The sequence below is a fragment of the Oncorhynchus keta genome, unplaced genomic scaffold, assembly GCF_023373465.1.
Source record: "Oncorhynchus keta strain PuntledgeMale-10-30-2019 unplaced genomic scaffold, Oket_V2 Un_scaffold_584_pilon_pilon, whole genome shotgun sequence".
NCBI classification, from domain to species: Eukaryota; Metazoa; Chordata; class Actinopteri; order Salmoniformes; family Salmonidae; genus Oncorhynchus; species Oncorhynchus keta.
Genome location: NW_026290969.1, coordinates 1,231,011 through 1,246,104, shown reverse-complemented (window position 1 = coordinate 1,246,104; position 15,094 = coordinate 1,231,011). Strand labels below are relative to the sequence as shown.

Here is a 15,094-nt window from a genome sequence, read left to right as displayed (position 1 = left end):
CTCGGGATGCTGTGGCCTTCTAGGCAGAGTTCCTCTGTCCAGTGTCTGTGTTCTTTAGCCCGGCTAGATGTGGCTTTTTCATTGCAACTCTGCCTAGAAGGCAAGCATCCCAGAGTTGCCTCTCACTGTTGATGTTGAGATTGGTGTTTTACGGGTAAAATGTATTGAATTTCTAAGTGACCCCAAACTTTTGAATGGTAGTGTATATTTATATGTTCCATATTCTCATTCACCTCTTTTAGCTTTGTATGTATTAGGTATTTGTTGGGGAACTGTTAGATTACATGTTAGATATTACTGCACTGTCGGAACCAGAAGCACAAGTATTTCGCTACACTCGCATAAACATCTGCTAACTATGTGTATGTGACCAATAACACTTAATTTGATTATAATAACAATACAGAGATAGCAATAAAGTCTTTCTCACAACCTTTGGTCTTAACAATTAATGGTCATGGCATTTTAGTCATTTAGAAGAGCAACTTACAGGAGCAATTAAGTGTCTTGCTCAGGGGCACATCGACAGATTTTACACCTAGTCGGCTCGGGGATTCAAACCGGTGACCTTTAGTTTACTGGCCAAACACTCTTAACCACTAGCCTACTTGCTCCATTACCCTCTATCAGCCCAACAGTCCATATTTAGTTCACACTGGGTGTCTTGGGTTTGACTCGAAGTCTGTAGTGTATTAGAAAACTACAAAGGCTACAGCGAACAACCAGCTTTCCAGACCCCCCTGACCTCAGTGTCCAGAGACTGCCCAATCACCAGTCCCCTACTCTCAGTCACCGCCATGACCAGGGCATGTACCCATCACTCACACCCAGCCACAGGGACCACTGACAGGGCAGTGTCAGTGCCAGGGGAGAGGTGGGTGCCACATCAACACTATCCATTGCCGGCTCTTCTGTATGTTTGTTGACTTTCACTACCTTTGAATCCGTCTTCTTCCGGCCTGTCTATCTCTCTGCAGCTGGTAGAAACCACACAGTTAGCCTTCTGTCCTTGGCAGCTGTATGGTAGTGTGTCTTTTTAGTCTTTCTTACCTCTGACTGCTTCATGTAGACCACTGTGTTCATTTTCCATCTCGCTCCCTCTCTCTCGGTTGGGTTCCAACTGTCTGCATCCCTGTTACACCCACAACTTAGGCTTCAGGAACTTTAGGGAAATTTGCCACCTCTCTTTCTGACTCACCTATCTTTGATGTGTGTTTCCCATACTCTGTTCGGTTCGCTTTCACATAACTTCTCCTTCTCCTCCTAAGTGTTGAGAGTACAGCCACTTGTGCCATTCTCTCTTGTTTCTGGTTCTCCGTTGGAGGGAGAAATCTCTTGAAAACGATCAGATAATCCACCCATTATTGAAGCTGTGAGCAGTCTGGGGCTGTAGGATGCAGCCCGAGGTGTTCATTAAGTTTGGAAGAGGTGTGACGTTGTCTAGAACATTATCTGTCTACAAGATGCCTACAACCCCAAAAAATGATAAGTTAGTTCAGAGCAAATTCATATTTTACAATGACGGCCTGCCCCGGCCAAACCCTCCCCTAATCTGGGCCAAATGTGCGCCACCCAAAGGGACTCCAGATCATGGCCGGTTGTGATACAGGCTAGGAATGAACCAGGGTCTGTAGTGACACCTTTAGCACTGAGATGCAGTGCCTCAGACTGCTGCAAAACTTGAGAGCCCCGATATTGCTTGATTGTGTTCAACTTCCAATTTTAGCTAGATCAGTGGTCACCAAACTTTTGAATATTATTATTATTATTATTATAAAAATTAATATATATTTCAAAACTCGAGCTTTGATAACAAAATAGATCAGTTGGTGTGGCACTTGAAAGGCACAGCTGAGCATGAACTGAAATTATTAGCTTTTTTATTTTACTTGACTGATGGTCCCTGCATCTGATGGTAATGGTGCTTTCAAGACAACTGGGAACTCATAAAAAACAAGTTCAAATCATGACGCCTGTGATCTTCTGTTCGGAAAGTCTGAGCTCTAAAAATATACCAAGGTTTCCGACTTGGAATTCTGAGTTCACAACTATTTTTTCCAGTCAAATCAAAAATAAATTGTGTTCCCAGTTGTCTTGAACACAATGAAGTCGGAGATTTCCGAGTTCCCAGTTGTTTTGAACACAGCATTAGTCTCACGAGCTGCTAATAATAATACAAACACAGTGCTATCAATACACCTAGCCATTCATTGCAGCGCCAGTGGAAGTATGTTTTGTAGGGCGATTAGTGTTCAATAAAAATAGTGTTGACAGTGCTGAATAAAGACATAGACATGAACTCACTCGTAAAAACAGCAGCTATTTTCTGAATTTTTTGACAGTCTGTCAAAGAATACAGATTCATAAAAGTTATGAATCTCACATAGGCTTGTATCAAATTTAGCTGCGGCCGGGGTAGTGGAAACTGTAGGGACGGTGATTTGAGCTATCCGATTGGGCAGTGCAGTAAGCGCACTCAATTTAGACGGAGTTCGTTTTTTCAGTCAAATGGGAACACTTTGACTACCCTGTGAGCAGGGCTGCTGCATCAAGGTCCACCTGATCGCGCTGCTGCTCCAGTTTCAGCTGTTCTGCCTGCATCTATGGAACCCTGACCTGTTCACCGGACGTGCTACCTGTCCCAGACCTGCTGTTTTCAACTCTCTAGAGACAGCAGGAGCAGTAGAGATACTCTGAATGATCGACGATGAAAAGCCAACTGTCATTTACTCCTGAGGTGCTGACCTGTTGCACCCTCTTTAACCACTGTGACACTGTGACCACTGTGACCCCTATTTGACCCTGCTGGTGATCTATGAACATTTGAACATCTTGGCCATGTTCTTTTATAATCGCCACCTGGCACAGCCAGAAGAGGACTCCCCACCCCTCATAGCCTGGTTCCTCTAGGTTTCTTCCTAGGTTCTTGCCTTTCTAGGGAGTTTTCCTAGCCACTGTGCTTTTACACCTGCATTGCTTGCTGTTTGGGGTTTTAGGCTGGGTTTCTGTACAGCACTTTGTGACATCAGCTGATGTAAGAAGGACTTTATGAATAAATGTGATTGATTGATTGAAGCCTTTATCATTGGCTTTTCTATAGAAATGGTGATCGACTAGGAATGCCTTGAATATCGACCAGGTGGTAACCACTGATCTAGATGAACGCTTATCAGATCTGCAAGAGGACAGCATAACTTCCTCACGACTTAACCTCTCTGGATATGTGGGACGGTAGAGTCCTACCACGCCAACAGCCAGTGAAAGTGCAGGGTGCCAAATTCAAAACAACAAAAATCTCATAATTAAAATTCCTCAAGCATACAAGTATTTTACACCATTTCAAATATAACATTCTCATTAATTCAGCCACAGTGCCTGATTTCAAATAGGCTTTACAGCAAAAGCACCACAAATGATTATGTTAGGTCACCACCAACTCACAGAAAAACACAGCCATTTTTCCAGCCAAAGAGAGGAGTCACAAAAAGCACAAATAGAGATAAAAATGAATCACTAACCTTTGATGATCTTCATCAGATGACACTCATAGGAATTCATGTTACACAATACATGTATGTTTTGTTCGATAAAGTGCATATTTATATTCAAAAATCTAATTTTACATTGGCGCGTTATGTTCAGTAGTTCTAAAACATGCGGTGATTTTGCAGAGAGCCACATCAATTTACAGAAGAAATACTCATCATAAATGTTGATAAAAAGAAGTGTTATACATGGAATTAGAGATATACTTCTCCTTAATGCAACCTCTGTGCCAAATTTTTTAAAAACTTTACAGAAAAATCTAACCATGCTATAATCCGAGTACAGCGATCAGACAACAAAGCAGCCAAAAAGATATCCTTCATATTGTGTAGTCAACATTAGTCAGAAATAGCATTATAAATATTCACTTTCCTTTGATGATCTTAATCAGAATGCACTCCCAGGAATTCCAGTTCCACAATAAATGTTTGATTTGTTCGCTAAAGTTCATCATTTATGTCCAAATAGCTTATTTTTTTAGGGCGTTTGGTAAACAAATCCAAACGCGCATTCAGGTCCAGTCGAACGTCAGACCAACAGTTCATAAAGTTTCGTTTACAGCCTGTAGAAACTTGTCAAAATACGTATAGAATCAATCTTTAGGATGTTTTTATCATAATTATTCAATAATGTTCCAACCTGAGAATTCCTATGTCTGTAGAAAAGCAATGGAATGAGAGCTAACTCTCTCGTGACCGCGCGTCACGAGCCTGTGGCACTCTGCCAGACACCTGGCTCAATCCCCTCTCATTCGCCCCCACTTCACAGTAGAAGCCTCAAACAAAGTTCTAAAGATTGTTGACATCTAGTGGAAACCCTAGGAAGTGCAATATGACCCCATTTACACTGTATATTGGAATGGCAAAGAGTTGAACAACTACAAACCTCAGATTTCCCACTTCCTGGTTGGATTTTTCTCAGGTTTTCCCCCTGCCATATGAGTTATGTTATACTCACAGACATCATTCAAACAGTTTTAGAAACTTCAGAGTTTTTTCTAACCAATATTACTAATAACACTAATAACATGCATATATTAGCATCTATAGTAGCAGGCAGTTTACTCTGGGCACCTTATTCATCCAAGCTCCTCAATACTGCCCCCTGTCACCAAGAAGTTTTAAGATAATTAATAACAAGGACAGGGGAAAAGTAAACAGTGGACATTGAGTAAGACGAGCATCATTACAGAGGGTATATTCATGATGTCCTCTTTGTCAGCACATACCGTAGAACCTGCTCTCTAATTGTTATGAATCCCCACTTTTAACAACCCTGCTGCCTCCTGGGTCTTATTGAGAGGTCAAAAGGCAGCGCTTGCCTTAATTATAGTCCAGTGCAGGGGTGACAAATTCATTCCATGGAGGGCCTAGTGTCTGCTGGATTAATTTTTTCCCTTTCAATTAAGACCTAGAAAACCGGGTGCGGGGTTCCTCAATCAAGTACAAGGGAGGAGGGAAAATCTGCAGACACACGTGGTCTAGTGCCTGTAAGCATAGCACAAGGGAACTCCACCAGGGACAGAGCGCAACTGCCAAAACGTATGACTGTCCAAAACGGCAACTCCCAACAAGTGCACGTAACATGTGGGGGAGATTAGTCTGGGCCTACAGTAACATAAAGGGTACATTTGTCCCCTATAAGTGAGTTCTTGAGTATTTTTCTCAATGCATATATTTTAAAATCTAAATAATAGAATTGTTATACAGAAAGAGTGTTAACTACATTACATATTGTTATTATACTCCGCAGGTGGGTGAGATGAGAGACCAAGTATTCTAGATTAGAATAATCCTATGTTGTGTTACTAAATGCCTGCATATACAGTGCCTTCAGAACTTCTTCATACCCTTTGACTTATTCCACATTTTGTTGTTACACCCTGAATTTAATCTTCTGCTTTTCCACATGCTTCAAATGATCACAGAATGAATCAAACTACCACTCCGCTTTCATCGTCTTACAGGGTTAGCGAGTGTTGGCCTTCCGCAGGCTAGAAACAACAACAAACACACAGTTTTTCTTCTGCTTGGGTGGCTAATTAATTGGTCCCTGTGCAGCTTGTAAGTCTTTACACACTGTAATTACCATATTTTTTTTAAGCAGAGACCACTACAGCAGCGGAGGCCTTTCAGGTCAGACATGCTTTGGTGTTACAGTGCCTTCAGAAAGTGTTCATACCCATTGACTTGATCCACATTTAGCTGTTTTTCTCACACATCTACACACAAAACAAATTGAAAACATGTTTTAGACATTTTGCCAATTTATTGATCATTAATTTAAATAAATATTAATGCCCTTTTGCTATGACACTTCAAATTGAACTCAGTTCTATCCACTTTCCTTGGACGTTACAACTCGATTGGAGTCCGCCTGTGGCCAATTTCATTGTGTGGACATGATTTAGAAAGAAACACACCTGTCTATATACAGTAAGGTCCCACAGTTGACCGTGCATGTCAGAGCAGAAACTATACCATGTAGTCCAAGGAATCGTCCGTAGATCTCCCAGATAGAATTGTGATGAAGCATACATCTGGGGAAGGGTATAGAACAATTTCTAGAATGTTGAGCAAAAAATATGGAACTACCCAGACTCTGCTGGCCGTCTGACCAAACTGAGAACCGGGCAAGAAGGACCTTGGTCAGGGAGGTGACCAAGAACCCAACTGACATAACCACAGAGTTCCTTGGCTGAGATGGGAGAACCTTCCAGAAGGACAACAGTCTCTTTGGCACTTCACCAATCTGGGCTTTATGGGAGAGTGGCCAGACGGAAGCTACTTCTGAGAAAAAGACACATGAAATCACGCCTGGTTTGCAAGAAGGCACGTGATAGACTGAGCGCATAAGGCAAAACATTCTGTAGTCTCATATTTATGCAAAGTGCTATGTCTGGTGAACCAGGCACAGCTCATCACCTGTCTAACACCATCCCTACTGTGAAGCATGGTGGTGGCAGCATCATTCTATGGGGATGCTTTTCGGTGGCAGGGACTGGGAGACTGGTAAGGATAGAGGGAACAATGAATGGAGCCAAATACAGATAAATAATTGATGAGAACCTGTTTCAGAGTGCAACCTCAGACTGGGGTGAAGATTTAAGTTCCAACAGGACAATGACCCCAAGCATACAGCCAAAGCAACGCTGGAATGGCTTCAGAACAAGAATGTGAAAGTTATTGACTGGCCCAGCAAAAGCCCAGAAATGAAACCAAGTCTTCCACATCTAAGTTAACAGAGCATGAGAAAATCTGCAAGGAAAAATTTGAGAAGATCTAGATGTTCAAAGCTGATACAGACATACAGTACACAAGATGACTCAAATCTGTAGGTGCAAAAATGTCTAAAAACATGTTTCCAATCTCTTATTGTGGGCTATTGTGTGCAGATGGGAGAGAATTTTTGATTTAACCAATTCTGAAATCACAATGTAACACAGTGTAATGTGGAATAAGATATGTGGATTTATCAATGTGGAATTTGAAAGCACTGAAATTGTGCTTGTCTCTAGCCGTGTTCTTCCACAGAATAATAGTCTGTTCTCTGGGTTAAATGGGGGGGGGGTTGACAAGATGTGCTCTCTTACATAAGGTGTGGCGGTTTAGCTAGAAATCATCAATATCTAGTTCTGTGCACTAAAGGTGCACTTTATAGCTTCTATTTCTGGCCAACAGTGTGGCCCTGTCACTTGTTTGTGTCTGTTTTGGAGGACTGGTGTGTAACGATGTACGCTGAGAGTCAGGAAGCAAGTTCAGGGACTGAATACGTTTAATAAATAAATGAACAAAACAAGAACCCCAAACAGCGCACCAACATGGAACAGAAACAATGACGACTGGGGAAGAAAGCAATGGGAGTGACATATATAGGGCAGGTAATCAAGGAGGTCACGGAGTCCAGGTGAGTGTCATTATGCGCCTAACGCTGGTGACAGGTGTGCGCCAGCGTCCTGATAGGTCTAAATTGAATGACGTTTAGTTGCAGTGGAAAGAAGCTACGGAGTACTCCTTTAACTGGTTACAACTGCTGTAGTTTATCACATTGCAGTCTGGTTAGACATGTATTGGATGTCTGTCTGACTTCTGGATAATGAGAGAATGTGTCTGAATGTCTGCTCAACATTATCGATACTGTCATGGATTAAGGTCAAACAAAATGTGGATCACTACATAGACCAATACACCTAAACACGAAAGCCTACAGCAGAGAAAAAATACCACGATTCCAACAGGAAAAAAGTGGGTGGCAATATATTCTTATTTAGGGCTTCAGAATGTATTCAAACCCCTTGACTTTTCTCACATTTTGTTGTTACAGCCTGAATTTAAAATGTATTAAATTGAGATTGTCTACACACAATACTCATTTTAAAGTAGAATTATGTTTTAGACATTTTTACAAACTAATTAAACATGAAAAGCTAGAGTGTCTTAAGTCAATTATTCAACCCTTTTATTACAGCAGAACTAAATATGTTCAGGAGTAAAAATGTGCTTAACAAGTCACATAATAATTTGCACTCTCTGTGCAAAAGTTGTTTAACATCATTTTGGAATAACAATCACATCTCTGTACCCCACACATACAAGGTCTATAAGGTCACTCAGTCAAGCAGTGAATTTCAAACACAGATTCAACCACAAACACAAGGGAGGTTTACCAATGCCTCGCAGAGAAGGGCGATTATTGGTAGATGAGAACAAAAAACAAAAAAACAGGCATTAAATATCCCTTTGGTGAAGTTAATTAATTACACTTTGGATGGTGTATCAAAAGAGACAACCTTCCTAACTCAGTTGCCGGAGAGGAAGGAAACAGCTCAGGGATTTCACCAAGAGGCCAATGTTGACTTTACAACACTTAAATAGTTTAATGGCTGTGATAGAAAACTGAGGATGGATCAACAACATTGTAGTTACTCCACAATACTAACATAAATGACAGAATGAAAAGAAGGAAGCCTGTACAGAATAAAACATTCCAAAACATGCATCCTGTTTGCAATAAGGCACTGAACTAAAACTGAGACAAAATGTGGCAAAGAAATTTCCTTCATGTCCCGAATATAAATGTCATGGATCCTTCCAGGAACTGTCATTACGCACATCTGTCCCCTATTCCCACTGATTAGTACTTGTATAAGTGTGCCCTTTGGTTTCCATTGGGTAGTCCATTATTGTTACTACGTCTTCTGGTGCGTGTGAGTACCTGCACTGTGTGTTTTGGGCTTTCGTGTCCTTGTGGATTGCACAGATGATTACGGGTCTCGTCCCGTGTGTTAATCATTGTGCGCATGTGTTATTTATTCGAGGTACTCCTCGCTCTTTCATTTTGGGTTTCTACCCTGTGTTTTGTTAAGTGTTTGTTTGGTCTTCGTCCCCATGCCTCTACACGGCACGCCGTAATTTGGGCTTAATTTTTAAAAACTATTACGCATTCCTTGCGCCTGTCTCCCGAATCTCTTCATTACAACAAAGCATTATTTTGGGGGGAAATCCAACACAACACATCACTGACTACCACTCTTCATATTTAAAAACATGGTGGTGGCTGCATCATGTTATGGGTTTACTTGTCATCGGAAATAAATAAACATTTGGATAAAAATAAATGGAATAAGCACAGGCAAAATCCTTGAGTAAATCCTGGTTCAGTCTGCTTTTCAACAGACACTGGGAGATAGATTCACCTTTCAGCAGGACTATAACCTAAAACATGAGGCCGAATATGCACCGGAGTTACTTACTAACATTACATTGAATGTTCCTGATTGTCCTCGTTACAGTTGTGGCTTAAAACGACTTGAAAATCTATGCAAAACTTAAAAATGGCTGTCTAGCAATGATCAACAAGCAACTTGACAGAGCTTGAATATTTTTTTATAGAATAATGTACAATATTGTACAATCCAGGTGTGAAAAGCTCTTAGAGACTTACCCAAAAAGACTCACAGCTGTAATCACTACCAAATGAGATTGACTCAGGGGGGTTGAATACTTATGTAAATTAGATATTTCTGTATTTAATATTGAATACATTTGCAAACATTTCTAAAAACATGTTTTAACTTCGTATTTATGGGTTATTGTGTGTGTATTATTATTATTATTATTATTATTATTATTGTGTGTGGATGGTGTAGAAAACCCCCACAATTGAATCCATTTTCAATTCAGGCTGTAACACAAAATGTGGAATAAGTCAAGGGGTATGAACACTTTCAGACAGCACTTTATGAGTTGTGTAGCTCATTTAGACAGCAGACAATGACTTAGCTAATGACATTGACAAACAGTGATAAAACAAGATATAATCACTTCATGAGAATCAGTGGAAGCACAGCTAACAATTCTAGGGAGAGATAACATTTTTGTAATGTTACCCATAATGTTCCCCAGATACAGTATTTGAGTGTCCACATTGATGGAATATTCTTCTAACCCTCAGAAAACTGGACACAGGAATGTTCTTGAAACATGTCTAGAACATTAATATTGGATATTCTGAGAACATGGTAACCATGTTGTCTGTAAGTTCTGTTTGATATTTAGGGATGTTCTCCTAACTCTAATGCCAAAACATGCTAAATAGGTTCTCAGGAGGTTCTTGCTAATTTACAGTGCATTCTAAACATTTTTTTTGGTACATTTCCCCAGATCTGTGCCTCGGCACAATCCTGTCAAAGCTCTACTAAAAATGTATTTGACCTCATGGCTTGGTTTTTGCTCTGACATGCACTGTCAACTGTGGGACATTATATAGACAGGTGTGTGCCTTTCCAAATCATGTCCAATCAATTGAATTTACCACAGGTGGACTCCAATCAAGTTGTAGAAATATCTCAAGGATGATTAATGGAAACAGAATGCACCTGAGCTCAACTTAGAATCTCATAGCAAAGGGTATGAATACCTATGTAAATGAGGCATCTGTTTTTTATGTTTAATACATTTGAAAAAATGTCTAAAAACCGGTTTTTGCTTTGTCATTTTTGTAGGTTGATGAGTTTAAAAAAATATATATTTTAGAATAAAGCTGTAACATAACAAAATGTGGAAAAAGTCAAGGGATCTAACTTCCTGATGACTGACACACAGGAAGGTTCTTGCAACGTTCCCATGGAACGTGTCTGAAACAATATCTTCTATTTTGAGACCATGACAACCTTGTTCTGTGTAAATTTGGTGGGATGTTGATAGAATATTCTCCTAATCTTTAGAAAACTGGACACAGGAATGTTCTTGCAACGTTCCAATGCAACGTGTATAGAACATTAATATTGAATACTCTGACAACATGTAACTATGTTCTGTGTAGATTTGGAGGGACATTGATATAATTAGTCTTCTCCTAAACCCTTACAAAATCTATGTTTTGAAAAAGACAGTCTGTATGACCAAAAATATGATATTTACATGTTGTAGTTCATTTTGATACTATAATAAATATTTGAATCATATCGATGCCACATATGCTTTCAAAATGAGAAGTAGCTTATTATGTTCAATTGAACTTCAGCAGTGGTGGAAAAATTAGTTTATGAATGAATCCATACATTATCATCCTTTACATTTGGTGTTGCATAAGAACGTCTTGAAAATGAATTAGCATAATGCATCAATGAATGTCTATCGTTGGAGAAAACATACAGATATCTGGGTGGCAGCAGTTTATGAATGAATCCATATATTATCATGATTTACATTTAGTGTAGCATAATCTTAACAAACGTCTTGAAAATGACAGCCCAATGGCAAAACAAGTGAATACAATTACATTGGTCTTCTGCAAAATAAGCACCACCACTTTGCGATATGAGTAGAACATTTTTGAATGAATCCTCTCTCGCAGTCATCATATTTTACTCCTTCGGATTCGGCTTGTCGGCTCAGTTGACGCCCAAGAAAAGAACCAGACAGCAGCGTCCTCTAGAGGTTAGAACCTACTTTAATCCAATTGCGCACGAATGTGAAATCAATGGAGATGAAGATTCTATGAAATTACTACAGCGTGGTTGGCGTGACGGGGGTAACCGCTGACTATAAATGGCTTGACGCGTTCTATCCGAACATACCGATAAACTTTGCCTCAACGGGTTTCCAACCGCTGCAAGAGGCAAATAACATCCTTTCTAGTTGGTTTGCTATAATTGAAGGTTATCAGAGGTGTTGCGAGTGACAATAGCCAGAACACAAATCTAAGGTAAGTTTGGATCACTGTCTATTAGATAATATCTCTGGACCGGATTGCAAAATAGTTTGCGAATATCTATTCATGAAGGATTTTCCAGTTTTACGGACCAATAGGCTATTGAAACGTACTATGTGCGTAAAACAGACAGAGAACTCCAAATTAGTTATACAATGCCAATGTCAACCAAATATCATATAGGATGCATGTTTTTTTAAGTAATCAAGTATACTTTCAATAATAATGATATCTTCTCTTGTTTTCGAACGAATGGCCAAGTTACCATGAAGTCCACCTGCCTGATCATTCTGGCATCTCTGGCAGTCTGCAACCTGACCGTGGCTCGAGGACAGAGCATCCCCGATCAAGAGAAAACGGGAGACCGGCAGATAGACGACATCATCCTACAGAGGGCCGAGGGCATCCTGCTCCGCTCCATTCTAAAAATGACAGAGGATGAGGATGGTGTGAATGGTGCGTAATAGCTTTTGGATCGATTTTGTGTTTGGCAAACTGGTCGAGTTTGACACGAACCGGGGGTGTTTTACATTGAATTGAAAAGCAAATAATTTAACACAATTGAAGACATTCCTTCTAGTTATGCTTTTGTATACCTGTTTTAAAGTTACCTAGTTGCACGAAAGAAACATTTATATTCGTTTCAGAAAGACCAGATTCACTCAACAATTTCGATTGTTTGTAATTTTTTTCATTATCAAATAACCCAACATTTCCAAGATCTTTCATTCATGTTGTGCAACATTAACGTGAATACATTACTATATTGTGTTATTTGTTAGGATGCAAATCTATTTGGAGAGGGCAACCGGCAAAGCACCCGTGAAACGCATCCAATATTTTCCAGGAGTTAATACTGGCATCAAAGCACAAATGCCTATATTTTAATGGTGAAATAATGAAAACAGAATAGAATACATATGTTTGACATAACCTACGTTTTCATGTTCATGTATGTTCAATGGAAATACATGTACACATGGCATACATAACAAGCGGTGGCAGATTTATATTTCCCCTGTCAGTAAACTAATCAGGTTGTCATTTTAATTTTACAGAGGCATTGTCCTCTCAGCCAGAGTGGCTAGTGAAACGGCAACACCCTGGTAAACGAGAGGAGGACGAGGACGAAGACGAAGACTCAGGGGAGGTCCAGAAAAGACAGCACCCAGGAAAACGTGAAGACGAAATTGACTCTTTTGTGGAGCTCCAGAAGACGCAGCATCCAGGCAAGCGCTCAATGGTGGAGCAGATTACAGAGAACTCCGCATTTCTAAGTGAACTCTCCAAACGGCAGCACCCGGGCAAGCGCTACCTGATGATGTACAGCAAGCGCCAGCATCCTGGCAGGCGAGATGTGGACGACGAGTCAGACGCAGGGGACCTCCAGGAGTTGGAGAAGCGCCAAGGGGACCTCCAGGAGTTGGAGAAGCGCCAACATCCCGGCAAACGTTACTGGTATGACATGAGTCCGGATTTGGGCGCCAACAGTCCCTGTGACGTGCTGGACCCTGGCTGCAGTAAAGCCAACCTGTTGCTCGAGCTGTTAGACAACGTGACAAAGAGTCGCGCCGCGGAGAAGAGACAGCACCCGGGCAAGAGGTCCGCACCTGAGGAGGATTTGACTGAACGGGAGTGACGAGTGGGCTGGCGCCTGCGAAATACTGTGTTGTAAAAAAAAATCTGTGTAAATTGATACAATTAATAATTTCAAGTGGTTTATTATGAATATAATATGGACCCCTCTGCCATGGGTAGTCTATAGTTTATTTGGCAAGCTGCTTTTATGACGAATACTCAGAAAACGTCTCCAGAAAGTATACTGAGAAATGTTTAAATTAGGGGGGCTTGTGTGTAATTAAACACACTTGGATTGCCAGAATCAGTAACGCTCAAAGGGATTTCAAGTTAATGAATAGCTGTGTTGTTTGCTGGACCAATATTGTTGTCATGAGATGCTCAGAAATGTATTCGTTTTACAGATTAAGCCCACGTGGCAAAGAAAAATAATAATAAAGCGAAGCATCTCAGGGAAATAGCTTTTGGCTCAGCAGGCAGGCAGCCTGCATCCAACAGAAGGACGCAGGCTTTAAATCTGCTCTCTTCGGTCTGGCCTTGAATTGCATGATTCTAAGTGTCAGAGTTATGTAGACCAAATTGACCTGTAGTTAGGTTTATGATTTAATGCGTTTAAGTTATAAAACACAAGTGATTGTTCCCCGGACATATATAGTGGGTCTCTGGATTATTTTCTACTTGAATATATTGCATGGTATAAAAACGGATTATTATTGTACATTTTCTGTTATTTTTGCCTTCAAGTTTATTAGGTTATGTATTAGGTTACAACGCTGTTATAGGCCTACAATAAAACGCATTGGTACAGATCACGGAGCGTTGGTCTACAGTATGTTTTTCGTTTGAAATTCAGATCTATTCAGAGAAAGCCTCTATCCTTAGCCTTGCAACTAACATGGAATAGGTTAATTATGCTTTTACCTTCCCCTACTGTGATTTCTAGTGGAAGAGATGGACACCAATTCGTTCCCACTAACACAACATTTACAGCGCCATTAGCTAAGTAAAACGCACCCACGTTCAGAGACGCACTACCAGTCAAAAGTTTGGGGTCACTTTTCAATGAAAACATACATGAAAGGAGTTGCAAAATGAATAGGAAATATTGTCAAGATGTTGACAAGGTTATAAATAATGATTTTTTTAAATGTTGAAATCAGCAAACCGCTCATCCACATGACGCCATACACGTGGTCTGCGGGTGTGAGGCCGGTTGGGCAAACTGCCAAACTCTCTAAAATTACATTGGAGGCGGCTCATGGTAGAGAAATTAACATTAAATTCTCTGGCAACAGCTCTGGTGGACATTCCTGCAGTCACCATGCCAATTGCACGCTCCCTCAACTTGAGAGAGCTGTGGCATTGCGTTTGGGTGACAAAACTGCACATTTTAGTACCATTTTATTGTCCCCAACATGAGGTGCACCTATATAATTATCATGCTGTTTAATCAGCTTCTTGATATGCCACACCTGTCAGGTGGATTGATTATCTTGGCAAAGGAAAAATGCTCATTAACAGGGATGTAAACTTATTTGTGCATAACATTTTGAGAAATAACCATTTTGTGCATATTGAACATCACCTCATGAAACATGGGACCAATACTTTACATGTTTATATTTTTGTTCAGTGTAGGATTTCCCAGCATTTTTGCAGGAGCTAGTCATTTCTATGCGATGTGGCCACAGGCACGTGAAGTACCATAATGACACACACAGTGCGACCAAAACAAAACTCTACACACATGCAATAG

General features: G+C 40.4%; 2 protein-coding genes across 3 annotated transcripts in view; one reads left to right on the top strand and one right to left on the bottom strand.

Annotated features, from left to right (window-relative positions):
• LOC118361425 (beta-1,3-galactosyltransferase 9-like) overlaps positions 1–15,094 on the bottom strand; it is a 46,855-nt gene that overhangs the window by 17,769 nt on the left and 13,992 nt on the right. Inside the window, exon 3 of one of the 2 annotated variants that reach the window (XR_004820987.2) lies at positions 12,035–12,182. The exons of the other annotated variant lie outside the window; for it this stretch is intronic. The gene's annotated coding sequence lies outside the window, so the exon portion shown is untranslated. Of the gene's footprint in view, positions 1–12,034; positions 12,183–15,094 lie in introns of those variants that run through there. 2 annotated transcript variants of the gene reach the window in all.
• On the top strand, positions 10,775–13,601 carry LOC118361424 (pro-thyrotropin-releasing hormone-A). Its single transcript, XM_035741361.2, has 3 exons — positions 10,775–11,754; positions 12,022–12,216; positions 12,819–13,601. Exons 2-3 carry the CDS (start codon positions 12,027–12,029, stop codon positions 13,397–13,399), a joined length of 771 nt encoding a protein of 256 aa, XP_035597254.1. The 5' UTR covers positions 10,775–11,754; positions 12,022–12,026; the 3' UTR covers positions 13,400–13,601.

Coding starts and splice junctions, on each gene's coding strand:
- LOC118361424 (XM_035741361.2), top strand. CDS start 12,027: ATGAAGTCCACCTGCCTGATCATTCTGGCATCTCTGGCAGTCTGCAAC. Junction 12,217..12,818: donor GGATGAGGATGGTGTGAATG/GTGCGTAATAGC, acceptor TTAATTTTACAG/AGGCATTGTCCTCTCAGCCA.